We start from the raw sequence: 19,405 nt of genomic DNA on the forward strand, positions 1-19,405 counted from the left end.
TCTCTGAATCATGTGAGTGAAAATTGTGACTTTCTCTTATTTATTAATAATATAGTATTATATGTGCATAGGAGTTTTTTGTGGTTGTAAACAACTAAATTTTTTTTACTATTTAAACTTTTATTGTTATGTTTTTATAATAAATTGAAGAATTTAGCCCTCTCATGTTATATTATATAGCAAAACTCGTGATTTTATTGACGTAGCTGTTCTTTAGTTTTTTTAAAAATAGACGTATTCTTGTACCGGTACTCGTATCGTACTGGGTATTGCACCCGTACCTATGCAACATAGCTATTGATACAATTTATTATTTGAAAAAAAATATATTTTTAAATTCATTTTATTAGACATCCTATGCTTGAAGATTACTATTAATGTACATTTTTTATTTGGGTAGAAATAAGAGATTGTTTAACTTCTATTTGGATTGGATGACATGATTGCAGAAATCAAATTCATATTGCCTTAATATATGGGAACGCGCTCAATGTCTTTCAATACCATCATATATCTTGTGCAATATTAAAGAGATTACACTGTCGAATATTTCGAAGATGAAATCAGTGTTCATCCTATCCATTGCTCCAAGAATGTTGTTGGAGACTTTGACAATCAGTAAGTGTGATGTATTGAAGCACATTATAATAGACATGGGAGATCCTGACAACACTGTTGGCAATAACTGGGGAACTGTCTTCCCAAATTTAAGAAATGTCAAAGTTGAAGATTGTGAGAAATTGGAATACATAATTGGACAATACACTGATGATCATCAAAACCACACTCAGATTCATCTTCATCTTCCAGCATTGGAGACGTTCGTTCTTCGCAATCTGCATAGTTTAGTCAGCATGTGTCCCAAACAATATCACACAACATTTCCACCTTTGAAAGAACTTGAACTCAATAACTGCGGGGACGGTAAAATCATCAAGGTATCCCTATTTTGTATATCTTGTTTGTGAATCTAAACTTGATGATTTTATGTCATCATATACTTTTAAATGATTTTTTTTATAAAAATTTCCTCCACATAAGTTTCTCTATTTTTGTTACTTATTATATTTTGATGTTTAAAAAGTTTATATTTCATTCATCTTATGCTAAACAAAAATTGTGGAGCAACATTGAATAATGTTCAAATCATGCCTGAAAAAAACATTAAAAAAATTAAAATTCAAAAGATGATTAAACATGTTTGGTTTCATCACAAACTGTTTGTAGGATAATTTTGTAAGAATTGAAAAATGCTGTTTTTTTATGATGGGGACAAAAAAACAAAACAATAATTTTATGTTAGCTAAAAACATGTTTAATTTTTTTAAACAAGTACATTTTTTAGGGCGTCTCTAATATGAACCTCTTAAATTTGGTTCAAAGGTGGCTTACCATATTTAGTAGACAATGACATTTATACCGATAAAATATGAAGAGGTTCATATTCCTCTGATGTTGGACGGAAGATGGTGTGAGGAATAGAGTGAAAGAAGTCTTCTAAATATGAATAATTTTTAGGTGTGAAAACTAAGTATTTTTTTTGAGGGAAAAAACTAAGTATTACTCCCTCCGTTTCAAAATGAGTGTCGCTTTAGCCAAAAAAAATTGTTTCAAAATGAGTGTCGCTTTACATTTCCAATACAACTTTAATTTTTTTCTTCCAACTTTACCCTCTCCAACTTTTCTCTCACACAATTTTCAATGCAACTTTAATTTTGTCTTTTTCTTATAAAGTAAGGGCAGTTTAGTAAAAGCGTTATATCCAATGATTATTTTATTCTATTTCTTAATCAGTGTGCTAAAGCCTAAAGCGACACTCATTTTGAAACGGAGGGAGTATATTACAGGAATTGAATGATGTACAACCACTAACGTGTTTATATAGTAAATTTTAAACTTACTATACTTCAATGAAATGACAAGGAAGAAAATAAAAGCTAACAATAGTTATCTATAAAAGTTGAGCTCTATGAAGTTTAAAGAATTCAAATTTATTCATAATTGACACTAAACTAAATAGATTATCAATATTTTTTTTTAATATCATCTCTCTTTGAACCAAACAAAATAGTTTGGCGTAGTCAAATAATATATTAACGGGCTAGCTACATATAAAAACTATGTTAATTATTCAAGATTTTTTTCTTTTGGGGGTAACCAATGATGCCAATTGTTATGAAGCCCTTCGTCCTAGTCTACATCTTATACGAAAATGTGAATGTGGGGGTTGATTCAATGGAGGAACATATGAAAGAAGAGGATATGATTTTTTATTTTATTTTTTAACGAATGGAGGAAGGATAGCAGATTGAAAAACAAAAGGGTTGGAGTATTGAAAATTAAATAACAATATTAATTAAATTAAATAATGTAGTACTTTCTTTTTGTTCCATTATAATGTAATAATTTAATCCATAGCCTTTTATCATCTCTATTGTACTTACAGGACTTTGTTATTCTTATTTTATGAATTGTGTTTATTTCCCATTCATTTATTGTAGGAATTGAGTGGGAATATTGTGGATCATTTTCTCGCTTTGGAGAGACTCATAGTAAAAAATAACTCCAAAGTAGAAAATATCATTTGTCTGAATGAAATAAATGAACAAAAGCAAATGAACTTAGCTTTGGAAGACATTGATTTGGATGTTTTGCCTATGATGACATGCCTTTTTGTGGGTCCCGAAAATTCATTTTTCCTCCAAAACCTTACAAGAATAAAAATCATGCGATGTGAAAAATTGAAAATTGTTTTCTCCACTTCTATAATAAGGTGTCCACCACAGTTGTATTATATGAGAATTGAAGAGTGCAACGAGTTGAAGCATATTATTGTAGATGATTTGGAGAATAAAAACTCCTCAAATTTTATGTCTACAACAAAGACATGCTTTCCAAAGCTAGGAACACTTGTTGTAGTAAAGTGCAACAAGTTGAACGATGTCTTTCCAATTTCCATTTGTAAAGACCTTCCTGAGCTATCTTATCTGAGAATTGAAGAATGCAATGAGTTGAGGCATATTATTGAAGATGATTTGGAGAATAAGAACTCCTCAAATTTTATGTCTACGACAAAGACATGCTTCCCAAAGTTAAACATACTTGTTGTAGAAAAGTGCAACAAGTTGAGATATGTCTTTCCAATTTCCATATGTAAAGACCTTCCTGAGCTATATTATCTGAGAATTGAAGAATGCAATGAGTTGAAGCATATTATTGAAGATGATTTGGAGAGTAAAAAATCCTCAAATTTTATGTCTACAACAAAGATATGCTTTCCAAAGCTAGGAACACTTGTTGTAGTAAAGTGCAACAAGTTGAACGATGTCTTTCCAATTTCCATTTGTAAAGACCTTCCTGAGCTATCTTATCTGAGAATTGAAGAATGCAATGAGTTGAGGCATATTATTGAAGATGATTTGGAGAATAAGAACTCCTCAAATTTTATGTCTACGACAAAGACATGCTTCCCAAAGTTAAACATACTTGTTGTAGAAAAGTGCAACAAGTTGAGATATGTCTTTCCAATTTCCATATGTAAAGACCTTCCTGAGCTATATTATCTGAGAATTGAAGAATGCAAAGAGTTGAAGCATATTATTGATGATGATTTGGAGAATAAAAAATCCTCAAATTTTATGTCTACAACAAAGACATGCTTCCCAAAGCTAAAAAAACTTGTAGTAGTAAAGTGCAACAAGTTGAAAGATGTCTTTCCAATCTCCATATGTAAAGACCTTCCTGTGCTAGAGTGTCTAGTGATAAGAGAAGCAGATGAGCTGGATGAAATATTTGTAAATGAAGGTGATGATCACAAAGTGGAGATTCCAAATCTGAAAGTTGTAATATTTGAAAATCTACCAAGCCTCTATCATGACCAGGGAATTCAATTTCAAGCTGTAAAATATCGTTTCATACAGAATTGTCCAAAACTATCTCTGGCAGCATCAACACCAGACTTCGAAAATGATATTTCTGCTTCAGATTTTGGCTACGGTACAGACTCTATCCAATATATTTTTAAAAACTATTACATGTTGGCCGTAAATAATTACATATCATGCATTAGTATTGTTAAAGGATAAAAACAATTGAATCTTCAAAAGTAGCGATATCACGTATGCATGCATAAGTATTTCTAAAACGTAAGGGATCGTGTAGTGATCTATCGAATAGAAGCTTTAATTTTATGTAAAATTTAATTATTATGTAGATAGATAAACAATATTGTGCATGTTTAAACTTAAAAATGATGATATACAATTGAAAGCGGAAGTTTTTATTTTATTATGCTTGAGTTAATATATAAGGATGTTAATCTCTATAATATTTTGCTGTAGATTGGGAATTGTTTGACTATTGGAAGACTCTGTTTCAACAATTACAAAGAGAGACCAAAGGCCACGATAGTGATAGTGAAAATCCTAGTCCACAAACCACGAAAGATTTTGCGGTTGGGATTGAAGTTCAAACAGCATTGGAACACAAGTTGACTTCTCCACAGGTAAATACTAATAAATATTTTGAGGTTAGGATTGAAGTCCAGAAATCCTGTGCTTACCACTTCTGAATCCAATCACAATGACAATATATTTGAATCAAGCATGCTATTCTTTTGTGCAGATAAAAATGAAAGAAACACCAGAGACAGAGAATGAACTTATTGAAAATGTTCCTGATTTAGAAATACCAACAAACTTAAAAGTGATTTCTAGGCCATGTTGAATTGAGTTAGATATTTAATTGATGCAATTAATATATAGCTGAAGATCATTAATGCTTATGTTCTTGTTACAGGAGTTGATGAATGAACAATCAATGGACCAACAACGTTCACTTGGAGAAACTGATACTGCCGTCAAACCTTCTCAGGTAAATCATGTAATATCGTACCACCGCATTCTGCATATAAAGCTAAAAATGAAATACTAAAAGAAATATATTTTATTTCAAGTGCTTCCTAAGAAAAAGGCATTTCCCCTCATTTTTCTTGTATTCTTTTTGACACTTTTTCAATGCAGGAATTTAATTATACTACAATCTTAAACATCCATTTAATTTTAAGCAGGGTATCGAAATAAGTGTTGAAAAAGGAACCACGTCAGCTAATGCCAAGACAATAACAACATCATTAGGTCCATTATCTACTTCTGAGCATAAAACATCTTCATAGGTGAGTTTATTTTATATAACAAAGCCTTCAAATTAACACAGTCTTCTGCTTGTAGGTATTGCTGTCATATTTTTCTTTTTGTTATTATTTAATTTCCATGGAATTGGATTTGTAAGAATCAAGCTTTAAACTAATTTTGATATATAAAGAGGAAAAAAATGGAATCTACAGCTTTTAAATTTTGTAAAAGTTCTATTGCTGTAATATTTTGGAAAATTTTTGATATATGAGGGAAAACTACTGGAGGCAATCCATACCATTCCCTACTTTCTTCTTCCGAATCTTTCGTCCTTTTCGGTTTGACAACATATATTAAGAAAGTACAAAATTACACAGGTTTAGTCCATTTTATCCGTAATTCATTCAATGCATGCTTTTGGTTTTTTGTAAGTGTACAAATGAAAAAACATCATTCATTATATCTTGGTTTCCTAAAAGAACCAAAGTTTTGGGACAAAAATAAAAAGCTAAAAGAACAGACGGAGTAATATGTATTGAGGCTAATCCAGAAAAACATATTAAGACTTCATGATGATATCATTTGTATGTTTGAGCTTGAATTTTCGTAGGAATATGGTGACGGCGAAATGGCCATATCTTCTCCAATTTCCATAACAAGGCCTCTTACCACTCAAGAAGTTCATGTAAATAACTTGCAGGAAACTAGTAACACTAATGATGATCAAGGTGAAGACTCTTTGGATCAATTTTATTTTCCTAAGTTATCTCATCACCCTTTTCATTTTGAAGTTTAACTCTCTTCTTTCCCACCTTTTGTTCAGTTTCTGTAAATGATGATTCTGTCATAAAAGTAACTTCAATTGTTGAGGAACAATTTTCTAAGGATGTTGAATTTAGAGTTCCAGAATCTAAGCTCTCTCCAATCATCCCTTCCCCTCAAGCATTTCAATCTCCTCCAATGCTATCCGGAGGTATAGATTTTTTTCCTTCATTTTATTTTTAAAAACTTTATTTGGTGTACTCATCAGAGAGGACTAATTATTCTTTTCTATACTTTCAGGGGACCCTTCTCAAATCGATGAAGAATTAGTAAGTTCGTCATCAGGCCCATTATTTCATTAATAACTGCCATTCAATTGGTTTCCTATGAAACAAGATTTAAACTAATTTTTATATAAACATTTAAACAAGATTGCTTCTGAATCTTATATCCAAAGTTAACGGGAATTGTTGCTCAATATTTGTAGATGCATGACACTGAATTCTTTTGTTTATCTTTTTAATTTTATCTGTAGTAGAATCAGACTCTTGCAAACTATAATATCTAGTGTTAATTGTTAAATATAGTGAGGTTGATCCATTACAAGATATGATATATCATTTAGTGATTTAAATCTGTGTAGGAAGATCATCATGACCAAATGGACGTGACTTCTTTTTCCATCGCTACTACAGAGACCAATGATAAAGGTGAAAATGCTTTTAATATATTTTTCCTATTCTTATGTTACTTCAATATTCATCACCCTTTTGATTTTGAACTTTTTTCTATCTCACAATTTGTTTAGTTTCTCGGAATGGTGATGCTTTCAAGAAAGTAAGCTCAAATATTGAGGAACAATTTCCTAAGATTGATGATATAATAGTTTCCAAATCTAAACCCTCTCCTTCGATCACGTCTTCTGTTGCATCTCAATTTCCTCCTGTGCCTTCTAAAGGTATTTTATTGCTTGCATTTTATTTTTAATTAACTTTGTTGTGCTCAAATAGGCTTAATTATTCTTTCCTATTCTTTCAGGGGACCCTTCTCAAAAAGTAGAAGATTTCAGTTCTTCTTTGCTTGTCAAGAGGGAGCTTGAGCAACTAGTCTCCAAGAAGCATTTCGATCATGAAAACTTGTCTTTGTTGACTGATTTCTTTGCTAAGCATCCTTCGGTTATTTTAAACGACACTTCATTGAGTTGCAGATACAAGGGTTATGCCTACAACTGCCTAGCAGAGCTATTGAAATTCCTTCAAACTCATAGTGTGTTAGATGTGTTAGGTTCAAGCCAATCTGAATTTGTTGAGTTATTACAAGATGTGCGCAGATGTGGTTTCGATAAAGATTGGTTAGATGGTGTCGAAAAGCGCGCTTTGTTTCCTGGTTTACAAGTCTCTCAAGATGCATTGCAAAAATTGTTGGACTCAAAACACATTTTGACACAACATGTGGAGGATCTTAAGCATCAATTGGCTTCCTCTGAAGCTGTTTTGCAAAACATCGCTCAACAGGAGGCACAAATTTTACATACTCGGGCAGCTTTAAGTGATCCTATTGGCTATTAGACTATTTTGTAATAATCTGAATTTATTGCTTGGGTAGTTTTTCTGTTTCTCATAACTAATGAATTAAACAGTCTTACTGAACCTTTGTATTTTGAATATTATTATTGATTATTGTATCATTGTATGTTATATATGCTAGTCATGAAGTATTTATTTCTAATAAGAAAACATGTTGAACACATTTTGCTATGCTATACACCTCTCATAAATCAATATGTATCCTAAGATTTGGATAAATATTGGAAAATATCAAATAGATTTCGTATTCATAAGATTATCCAAACTAGTATATGCGACAAACAAAATGTGACTAAGAGAAAAGTTGGGATACAGTTTCAATATGCAGAGAGAATGAACGAATTTAGTTTTGTAGATTCAATAGCATGGTTGTTAGTTACGGACGGCACCTGCAGTTGCAGCTGCAATATAAAGGATTTTAAAGCCCCCCAATGATATTACAACCACAATATAGACATATTAGTGGTATTTTTCAGCATTTTATCGCAAGAAGAAAGTTTGAAGCGTAACATGGTAATATGTTAATGTTTAGTGTAGCCTTTAAGGGTCAGATAGACTGTTCAGATTTTTCATCTCAGAACTTTTGAAAGGGCTAAGAATAAAGTTGTGTTGTAAGTGCATAGGTTGGAGCCGTTCTTGTAAAAGGAGAAATAAAAAACAATGTATAAAGCAATTGATGCACTTCGTACACCGGAGGATTTGATGCATTTCGTACACCAGACTCATCTCCTCAGTACCCTCAAGCAAGGTTTTAAAAAACGGTCGCGGCCAAGGTCGCGGTCGCGTATAGGATTTCGTGATTTCGGCCGTTACGGGTGTTGCGATACGGATTGTGGTTGTCGCGGTGTGAATTAATCACAACATTGCACAACTCTTAAATAATGATAGTAACTTAAATAACTTAAACTAGAGAAAGATTTGGAGTTCAAAACTAGATAAGGAGATAACTTATGTAATTTATGATCAAATATGTACAAAAAATATGATTTTCTTCTATCTCAAATGAAAAAATATCCGGGTTATATGTCTATTGTCATGAACAACAATTTTTTGCGGCCGTAACGGTGTTTCGTCGCGGCTGTAACGGTGTTTTGTCGTGATTTTTGTTCACTCTATAAAAACGGTGAAAAACGGTAACGTCCACCACCTATACCTTTTTGTCGCGGCCTTTTTCTCGGTAACGGACCGTTTTTTAAAACCTTGCCCTCAAGCACCAAATACCAATCCTTCATGCAACTGTATCTACATGAACATGATCCTACATCAATTCATATGGATCTCAAGTATGATAATATATTTGTCAATGGACATCTTGGACAAGCAAAAATTGGTGACTTGGGTCTAACAACGATTCTTCGTGGTTCGCAACCAACCCACGGTGTTATAGGTACTTATTTTTTCTATTTTCATGTTTGTTTTAGACAAATGTTAGCAGCAGGGAGAATTTGTTTGTATCGGGAATTGAAAACTTGATCTTCTTCATAATACTTCTTCTGGGTACCAACTCGTACCGCTGGACTACACCTTCTATTGTGAGAGAACCCCTAGAGTTTATGGCACCAAAATTGTACGAAGAAGAATACAATGAACCTGTTGATGTGTACTCATTTGGCATGTGTGTTTTGGAAATTATTACATATGATTGTCCTTGTAGTGAGTGTGCTAACCCGGTGCAGATATACAAGAAATTGACATTGGTATATTCAGATATTCAGTCAAGTTGGGATTTCATACATAAACAATTTCTTACTTTTAATGTTCAGGGTATGCTACCAGCAACACTTTTTTGGATTGCTAGGATACACTCACTAGTTTTTATCAAGGTGTGTTTTTGCAACATGCACCTTTGAATGTATTTAACAACTTTTTAGTTATGACATTGCTAAAACACTTCTTCTAAAAAAATAAGTGGGTGTAATTTAGCAAATGCTTGTGGGAGTTGCTAACTTACAGCCACATATTTTTTTAAAAGGAGTGTTTTAGCAATATTTACCTTAAAATGTATTTAACAGCTTTTTAGTGATATCTTTGCTAAAACACACCTTGATTAAAACTAGAGGGTGTATCCTAGGAAACCATATATATATATATATATATATATATAATGAAATCCAAAGGCTGCAGGATTATTTTGGTAATATAAAAGCTACAATGCATATGTCTTTGTGAATGAAATATGGTTATTTCGTGGGATAGATAAAATCCACCCACTTCATTCTCCTCCAAATATTCTTCACCTTTTGAAAATGAGTAATCAAGTTTTTGCATATTCTTGCAATGATTTTTATAGAAGAATTTTAGTATTGGTTAATTAAATAAGGTGAATGAAACGGTGGAAGCAATTGTTGAGGCAAAATCCCTAAATTAATTTTAAAGATAATAAACCAATATGATTAAAGAATTAATGGACTTTGATTATTTCCTTGGTATTTAACTTGTGCTCTTGAGTGTTTTACTAAGACAGGAACAAGGTTTAAATCATACCAAGAATCAAGAAATCAAAGGACATTTGAATTCAAGATCTAACACTGAGATCAGAAGGTTAGATCAGAATGTTGCTCAGAGATCAGAATGTTCACACAAGAGATCAGAAGGTTGCTTCTATACAAGCCCAGAATCTCAAGAACATGGATCAAAGTCATGCAAGGCACATGTGACATAAATAAATGTCAAGAGAAGTACTTTTGCATGGATCAATCAAGCAATAAGGGCATATACAAGGATTATGTCAAAAAGGATACTTTATGTTCATTTAAGACTATGAACATTAAAGTCCTAGGAATATTCCACAAGAGAATATCATCCTAGATGTTAATAACACTGCTCTTCATGGTGTCTCACTATTAGGATTTGATTACATCAAATGGTAGTCTTACAAATCATCCTAAGTGAAACAAATGGAACATTCTGATGGTCAGAATGTTCAGCTCAGCACATGCTTACTTTATGAACAGTACAGTAGGTGAAAAGCAAAAGCAAATCTGTCTTGCTCAATCAGAGATAGACACGTATGAGAGTTGGTACAGAACAAGGACCACACAATCTCTCAAAGCATGTGTATGAAGATGCAGAATCCCACTATATCCTCCTGCACCAAGTTCCAAGGCAGATCTGGCAACTGAACTTTCTGAAGTATGAAGAAAAGTCCATACTTTGGTTATTGCCCAGAAATTCATATGAAAAGCATATGACACGCCCAGAACTTCATATGTTCATTCATATATGATGAACCCAGATGAAGAACATGATGAACCCAGATGAAGATCATCATGAACGCAACAACATTCTGAAGTTCATCAGAGATCAGAATGTTTGCCCAGAATTTCAAGTAAAAGCTTGTGGGACCCAGGACACATGGCATAACACCATTGGACACCCCACAACGGCTATTTGAGCCCAAGGACTCTATAAATACAGTTCAAAGGCTCAGCATTACTTGCACCATTGCAAAGCATACAAGAAAACAACTTTGATTTTGTTTGAAGCTCTTGCAAACTGAAATTGATCAATCTCTAAGGCTTTCATTACTTAGTGCAAATCAATACTCTTTGTTATCTCTAAGATAACTCCTTTCTCTTCTTCCTCCTCTGTTTGATTCACAAACATTCAACTTCCATACAAATTGTAACTAAGTCTCATCTAGCTTTAGGGGTACTAAAGTGTTAGTTTGAGCAAAGGTTGTAAAAGTCTAAGTGGGTAACTTAGCAAGAAGGTGCAAGCCTGCTGAGGCTTAGAGAATACAGGATTGTAATTGTTCAGGTGAACAAAGATTGTAAGGTGCAGGACTTGAGAGGTTATCTCAAGCATCATAGTGGAAACTCTCACAAGATTGTGAGGAGAGGACTAGCCCACATTGGGTGAACCTCTATAAATCTCTGTGTGTTCTTTCTTTCTTCCTTATACTCTTTAATTTCAGTATACACAACACACACCAACACATTTACTTTATTAATCAGTTTCTGTGTATGAACTTCAGAACGTTCTGAGTTCAGAAAGTTAACTTAACCATTCCAAGTAAACTACTTGAGAATAACTTTTAAGTTTCAGGATAATTTTTAAAGGGTCACAATTCAAACCCCCCTTTCTTGTGACTATTTTATCTACTTCAATTGGTATCAGAGCCTGGTTCTAAGGGTTTGAACACTTTAACAAGTGTTAGAGAAAAGATTCAGGAAGCATGTCTAAAGTCAAGTACATAGCTGAAGGAGGATCATCAAACAGACCACCACTTTTTGATGGCTCAAACTATTACTTCTGGAAAGGCAAAATGGAACTCTTCCTCAGATCTCAAGACAATGATATGTGGCAAGTCATCACAGATGGAGATTTTGTCCCAACAACCAAAGAAGGAGCTGTCAAAGAAAAGAGTTCACGGTCAACAGATGAAAAGGCTCAGGTATTGTTAAACTCTAAAGCTAGACTCTTTTTATCATGTGCACTAACCATGGAAGAAAGTGAAAGAGTTGATGAATGTAAGAATGCTAAAGAGGTATGGGATACTCTGAAAATACATCATGAGGGTACATCTCATGTCAAAGAAACTAGAATTGACATAGGTGTCAGAAAGTTTGAAGTCTTTGAAATGAGTGAAAATGAAACCATTGATGAGATGTATGCTAGATTTACTACAATAGTAAATGAAATGAGATCTCTTGGAAAGGCATATTCTACTCATGATAGAATCAGAAAAATATTAAGATGTCTTCCAAGTGTGTGGAGACCTATGGTCACTGCAATCACTCAGGCCAAAGATTTGAAATCTATGAACCTGGAAGATCTCATTGGATCACTGAGAGCTCATGAAGTGGTACTTCAAGGAGACAAACCAGTGAAGAAGGTTAAAACACTTGCTTTAAAAGCATCTCAGCAAACCCCATCAGTTGCTGATGATGAGGTACAAGAACCACAAGAATTAGATGAAGTTCATGAAGAAGAAGCTGAAGATGAACTTGCACTAATCTCCAAAAGAATTCAAAGAATGATGTTGAGAAGAAATCAGATCAGAAAGAAGTTTCCAAACACCAACAATAACACCAGAACTGAAGCTGACAAAAGGCAAGTCACTTGTTATGGCTGCAACAAAACTGGACACTACAAGAGTGAATGTCCTGACATCAAGAAGGTGCAAAGGAAACCTCCCTTCAAGAAGAAGGCAATGATCACTTGGGATGACTTAGAAGAGTCAGAACCTCAAGAAGATGAAGAAGCCAACATGGGATTGATGGCTCAGTCAGATGATGAAGAAGAGGTAATTGTCTATAAAACTGATTCTTTTTATAAAGATCTCGAAAGTAAAATAGATAGTCTCTTATATGACTCAAACTTCTTAACTAATAGATGTCATTCTTTAATCAAGGAACTTTCTGAAATAAAAGCAGAAAAAGAAACACTTCAAAACAAATATGATGAATCTAGAAAAACCATACAAATTTTGCAAGATTCCCATTTTGAAATGTCAGAAAAACAAAAAGAATTAAACAAGAAACAAAAAGGCATTATTTCTATACCTTCTGAGATGAAAAAGGAAAACACACTTTTGAAAAAGGAAGTTGAAACTTTGAAAAATGATCTTACAGGTTTTATAAAATCTACAGAAACATTTCAAAATATCTTAGGATCTCAAAATGAAAGTGCTAAAAAATCTGGCTTAGGTTTTAAGGATCCACACAAAATCATTGAAAGTTTTGTACCTGAAACTAAACCAAGAACTAAATGTTATTTTTGTGATAGGTATGGACATGATGAAAAAATATGCCATGTTAAGAAAAAACTTATCAAAGAAAATAAAATTAATCTTAGTTCAGAACGTTCTCATCTCAATAGATCAGAAAGTTCACAAAAGGCTGAGAAAGCTAAGAAGTCATGTTCCTACTGTAACAAATCTGATCACACAAGACAGAATGTTGCAATAAGGAAGGATCTCTTAGAAGAACTAACCCTCAAGGACCCAACATTACATGGGTACCTAAAATTTTTATCTTGTCAAATTTAGGTCCTGCCTCAGGGTGCTAGAACAAAGCCATGGTACTTGGATAGTGGTTGTTCTAGGCACATGACAGGTGACAGGAACTGTTTCCTGACTTTTGAAAAGAAGGATGGAGGACTGGTGACATTTGGAAACAATGACAAGGGTAAGATCAGAGGTAAAGGTACTATAGGTAAACCTAACTCTGCTAAGATAGAAAATGTTCAGTATGTAGAAGGTTTAAAACACAATCTACTTAGCATAAGTCAATTGTGTGATAGTGGATTTGAAGTGATCTTTAAACCTAACATATGTGAAATAAGACAAACCTCCTCTAACAAACTGTTTTTCTCTGGATCAAGAAGAAAGAACTTGTATGTCTTAGAACTAAATGATATGCCTGCAGAATCCTGTTTTATGTCTCTTGAAAAGGACAAATGGATTTGGCACAAAAGGGCTGGTCATATAAGCATGAAAACCATTGCTAAACTTTCTCAACTTGATCTAGTTAGAGGTTTGCCTAAGATTAGCTTTGACAAGGATAAGATCTGTGAAGCATGTGTCAAAGGTAAACAAGTGAAAAGTAGTTTTAAAACCATTGAGTTTGTTTCAACTCAGAAACCTTTAGAACTTCTTCACATTGATCTATTTGGTCCAGTTCAAACTGCTAGTCTAACAGGCAAAAGATATGGGTTTGTTATTGTTGATGATTTTTCCAGATTTACATGGGTGTTGTTTTTAAAACACAAAGATGAATCTTTTGAAGCATTTCAACACTTTTGTAAAAGAGTTCAAAATGAAAAAGGTTCTAATATCATTACAGTAAGGAGTGATCATGGAGGAGAATTTGAAAATGCATCTTTCAAAACATTCTTTGATGAAAATGGTATTAAACATAATTTTTCTTGTGCAAGAACTCCACAACAAAATGGAGTTGTTGAAAGAAAAAATAGGACTTTACAAGAAATGGCTAGAACAATGTTAAATGAATCAAATGTTGAAGATTATTTTTGGGCAGAAGCCATTAACACATCTTGCTACATTTTGAATAGAGTTTCAATAAGAAAAGTTCTTAATAAAACTCCATATGAACTCTGGAAAAACATTAAACCTAGCATATCTTATTTTCACATATTTGGCTGTTATTGCTACATTCTGAACAATAAAGAAAAATTGGGTAAGTTTGATCCTAAATCAGATAAAGCTATCTTTTTAGGATACTCTACAACTTCTAAAGGTTATAGAGTGTACAATCTAAAAACCCAGACAGTTGAAATTAGTATGCATGTCATATTTGATGAGTATGATGAACATTCTCAACCAAAAGAAAGTGAAGACAAAGAAGTGCCAACACTTCAGAATGTTCCCAGTCACAACATTGACACTTCAGTTGAGAAAGAAGATGATCAGAATGTTCAGGATCAAACCTTCCAAAGTCCACCAAGAAGTTGGAGAATGGTAGGAGACCATCCTGTAGATCAAATCATTGGAAGCACAACTGATGGTATAAGAACCAGATTGTCCTTTCAAGATACCAACATGGCAATGATCTCTCAAATGGAACCCAAGTCAATCAATGAAGCTATTATTGATGATTCCTGGATTGAGGCCATGAAGGAGGAACTTTCTCAGTTTGAAAGGAACAAAGTTTGGAACCTGGTTCCAAATAATCAAGAGAAAACCATCATTGGAACAAGATGGGTTTTCAGAAACAAGCTTGATGAAAATGGTAAGGTTGTCAGAAACAAAGCAAGGTTAGTTGCTCAAGGTTACAACCAACAAGAAGGTATTGACTATGATGAGACCTTTGCACCAGTGGCAAGGTTAGAAGCCATCAGAATTCTCCTTGCATATGCTGCACATAAAAGCATTAAACTTTTTCAAATGGATGTTAAAAGTGCATTTTTAAATGGTTTTCTAAATGAGGAAGTTTATGTAAGTCAACCTCCTGGTTTCATAAGTAAAGAAAAACCAGATCATGTTTTCAAACTCACTAAAGCACTCTATGGTCTTAAACAAGCTCCTAGAGCTTGGTATGACAGACTTAGCACATTTCTAATTGAAAATGGTTTTTCAAGAGGAAAAATTGATACCACACTTTTTAGAAAAACACATGATTCTGATTTACTTATTGTTCAAGTTTATGTGGATGATATTATTTTTGGTGCCACCAAAATGAAAATGTGTGAAGAATTTTCCAACCTTATGCAAAGTGAATTTGAGATGAGCATGATGGGTGAACTTGGTTTCTTCCTTGGTTTACAAATCAAACAACATCCAAATGGAATTTTCATAAGTCAAGAAAAATATGTCAAAGACATTCTTAAGAAATATAAAATGAATGAGGCAAAAATCATGGTCACCCCTATGCATCCATCTTCAAGTTTAGATAAGGATGAGAGTGGAAAATCTATTTCTGAAAAAGAATATAGAGGCATGATAGGCTCATTATTATATTTGACTGCTAGCAGACATGACATTATGTTTGCAGTAGGTTTATGTGCTAGATTTCAAACTTGTGCAAAAGAATCCCATTTAACTGCAGTTAAAAGGATTTTTAGATATCTAGTAGGTACTACTGATATTGGCCTTTGGTATAGAAAAGGTTCTAGTTTTGATCTTGTAGCATATTGTGATGCTGACTATGCTGGAGACAAAGTTGAGAGGAAAAGTACAAGTGGCTCATGTCAATTCTTGGGACAAGCATTGATTGGATGGTCTTGCAGAAAGCAAAACACCATTGCTCTTTCCACAACTGAAGCTGAGTATGTATCTGCAGCTAGTTGTTGCTCTCAAATTTTATGGGTAAGAAATCAGTTGGAAGACTACTCATTAAGGTACACAAGTGTTCCTATTTTCTGTGATAATACAAGTGCAATTAATCTTTCTAAGAATCCTATTCAGCATTCTAGGTCGAAACATATTGAAATAAAGCATCATTTCATTAGAGACCATGTTCAGAAAAAGAATATTGCATTAAGCTTTGTTGATACTGAAAATCAACTAGCTGACATTTTCACAAAACCCCTTGTTGAGGATATATTCAATTTTCTTAAAGAAAAATTGTCAATCATAAAAAATCCCAATAAAGATTGATTACAGATCACTAAGGGCCTTAGACTAAACCCCTTGATGTCATCTGATGCAAATCAGATAGATCTATCATAATCAGAACATTCATCAGAATGTTCCTGAGCTCAGAATGTTCCTGAGTTCAGAATGTTCTTCAGGTCAGAATGTTCATATGATCAGAATGTTCATCCTAACATTCATTCAATCAAAACATTCACAAGTGTGTTCATCTGAGTTTCATCCTTTCAGGATGTCCACAAAACTCAGTTATGTTCAAAATTTGATTTCTGGGTCAACTATCTCATGCGTGAGATTTTGTGTTGACTTTCTCCAAAAATCCTTCTATAATCTCAAGCATTTAATGTTTGGTTATAAGAAGATGAGTTTAAGGTTTAACCATCATGTAAAACCTGAACTATCAAATCAACCAATCCCTTCCATTTCCCACAAACGGCTACTTTTCTCTCTCTCTCCTCTGACCGTTACCTTTCTGCAGTTTCCTCCTTCCCAATGCAAATTGCTATCATTTTCTCTCCCTTTCACTTTCCCTTCTGCACGTTTGGTCTATATAATCAGTAACCACTTCTGATTATTCTACAACCATCTCAATCCAAACTTCTTTCTTCTCAACTCACAAAAATTTACAAACCCTCTGTTTCTCTCTCTCTCTCTCTCTTACGAAGAACATGGCAAGAACCAAAACCACTCCAAAATTCTCTGATGAAGAAATTCCTCAAGTGGAACGTTCTCAATCACCACCACTAAACGCTGCTGTTGGTCAATCCTCTGATCAACAACCACTAAGTGAAACCCCTGTTCACACTATTCTTCCAGATGTGATATATCCTGCTTTTGATCTACCCAAATCTTCAAAATCAAAAGCCTCTAAGAAATCCATCACCAAACCTAGACCCATTCCTACCAGAAGGTCAACTAGGATGAAGAAATCCTCAAATGAACCAAAGGCTTCTCATGTGAATCTTGTCTCTGATGAAGAGAAAAAGACAGATTCAAGTGATGATGAAAGAGAAGAAGACTCTGAAGAGGATCCAGAAGAAGAGATGGAAGTCCATGAAGAGAAAGATGAAGAAAAAGTGGAAGAAGACTCTGAACAAACTCTCTCTGAGATAGTGAAATATATGAGAGTGTACTCAAAGAGGGGTAAGAAAGTTGCCACTCCCTCTCCATCAAAAGGAAGTTCATCTTCTCAGAAAGATGATGATGAGAGTGATGAGGAAGAGTCTGAAGAAAAGACTCAAGAAGAAGAAGAGAAAGTCTCTTCTAAGAAGCATGGCAAAGGAAAAGACATTGCCAGAGTTGCTGCTGTTATGAAGGCTCAGAGAGCAGAGAAGATTGCCTTCAGACCAATGAGCAAGGCAAAGTACTTTGACCTTGAAAGCTTGAAGACTAAAGCATGGAACTTGAAAGAGTTTACAGAACCTCAAGGATGGACAAAGTTTGTAACTCTTCAAGAACATACTTATGAAGGACTGGTCAGAGAATTCTACACCAACCTATCAGTCAAGGAGAAGAAGAATGTCAATGAGAAGTTTCTCATCTCCTCTGTCAAAGGTGTAAAGATTGAGGTAACCCAAGATTTTCTCTCTCAAGTCTTGAACATTCCAAATGAAGGTAAAATAATGTTTTCTAGCTTTTGGTTTAATGAGGCTAGAGTTAACCGTAACCAACTCATTGTTGAGTACACCAAAGAAAACAAAACCTTCAATTCCACTAATCTAGAGGATACCCCCAAAATTCTTCATAACATGATTAGACACACCTTGATGCCTAGATGTGGCTCTTTTGATGTAGTCTCTGACATAGATCTGTGCATCATTTACCACCTCATGAACAAAACCAAGCTAAACCTCTGCTATATCATCATCCAACACATGATTGATTCCTGTTTAGCCATAAAACAAACTGTTGCTGGTTTGCCCTATGGAATGTATTTGACTCCCTTGTTTCAAAAGGCAAAAGTGCCTCTTGAAGGAGAAGAGCGTAAGTTGGACTTCATGAAGTTCTCATCCAAGACTTTGGGACAACTACACATCACTTCATCCAACATGCCTTCTCCTCAAAAGACTGGATCAGTCAAGAGACTTGCTGATCAGAAAGTTCAGGAAATAAGAAAGAAGCAGAAAGCTGACAAATCTGCCAAGAAGGAGATTGGTTCAGGCTCTCAAAAGGCTGAAAAAGGAAAACCTACTCCAGCTCAAGAGGTTTTTGCACATATTGCTGAACATGCAAGAGAGTTGGTTGAGGCAAGCAGTCAAGAATTTGAAGCTATGCTTGCCAGGAAAGCTGTTGAGAAAGTTGGAGAAACAGCTGATGGTCATCAGAAAGCGGATGAAAACTCTGTTGATCCAAATCAAAGAGTTGAAGAAAATACTGAGAAGATAGCTCAGAATGTTGATGAAGATACTCAGGAAGTGGCTGAGATCTTAGCTTCAAACATGTCCATGGAGGAAGATGTTCAAGTTGAACAAATGGAGTTCACAACTGGGTTTGATCTCAACATCGAAGATGTCAACACTGACTTCAACAATGAAGTGTTCCAAGATGGTCAGGACACCACTCAACATGTTCAGGAACCAGCTGCAGGTCAGAATGTTGAAATCTCTGAAGCTCAGAATGTTGAAATTCCTGCTGAAGATGTTCCAGTCTGTCAGAATGTTAAAGTCTCTGCTGGTTTGAATGCATCAAATGAGCCTCTTCTTGCTCAAGTTAGCCAGCTGTCAGCAGATCCAGTGCCTATGGCCTCAGGATCTTTGCCCTCTGCTGAGGTACATCTCATGGCTCAAACTGGTCAGAATGTTAACCTCTCATCCTCCACAATGGGATCTGTTGCTGGTGCAAGCAACTTTTTGGTTTCTAATCTCCCTACT

At 34.3% G+C, this 19,405-nt stretch overlaps 1 protein-coding gene across 8 annotated transcripts in view; it reads left to right on the forward strand.

Moving 5' to 3' along the window:
- LOC146939350 (uncharacterized) overlaps positions 1 to 19,405 on the forward strand; it is a 125,484-nt gene that overhangs the window by 4,049 nt on the left and 102,030 nt on the right. For 5 of the 8 annotated variants that reach the window (XM_085757431.1, XM_085757432.1, XM_085757433.1 and 2 more), the window contains exon 4: positions 450 to 938. In XM_085757431.1, coding sequence (XP_085613557.1) covers positions 450 to 938 — 489 coding nt within the window. Of the gene's footprint in view, positions 1 to 449; positions 939 to 2,501; positions 3,997 to 4,340; positions 4,505 to 4,623; positions 4,705 to 4,797; positions 4,873 to 5,068; positions 5,174 to 5,742; positions 5,861 to 5,955; positions 5,976 to 6,932; positions 7,070 to 19,405 lie in introns of those variants that run through there. The other 3 variants (XR_015033009.1, XR_015033010.1, XM_085757437.1) reach the window with 3 other exon arrangements.

Source organism: Medicago sativa, chromosome 3, assembly GCF_051527215.1.
Source record: "Medicago sativa cultivar Bolivia chromosome 3, Bolivia_mono, whole genome shotgun sequence".
NCBI classification, from domain to species: Eukaryota; Viridiplantae; Streptophyta; class Magnoliopsida; order Fabales; family Fabaceae; genus Medicago; species Medicago sativa.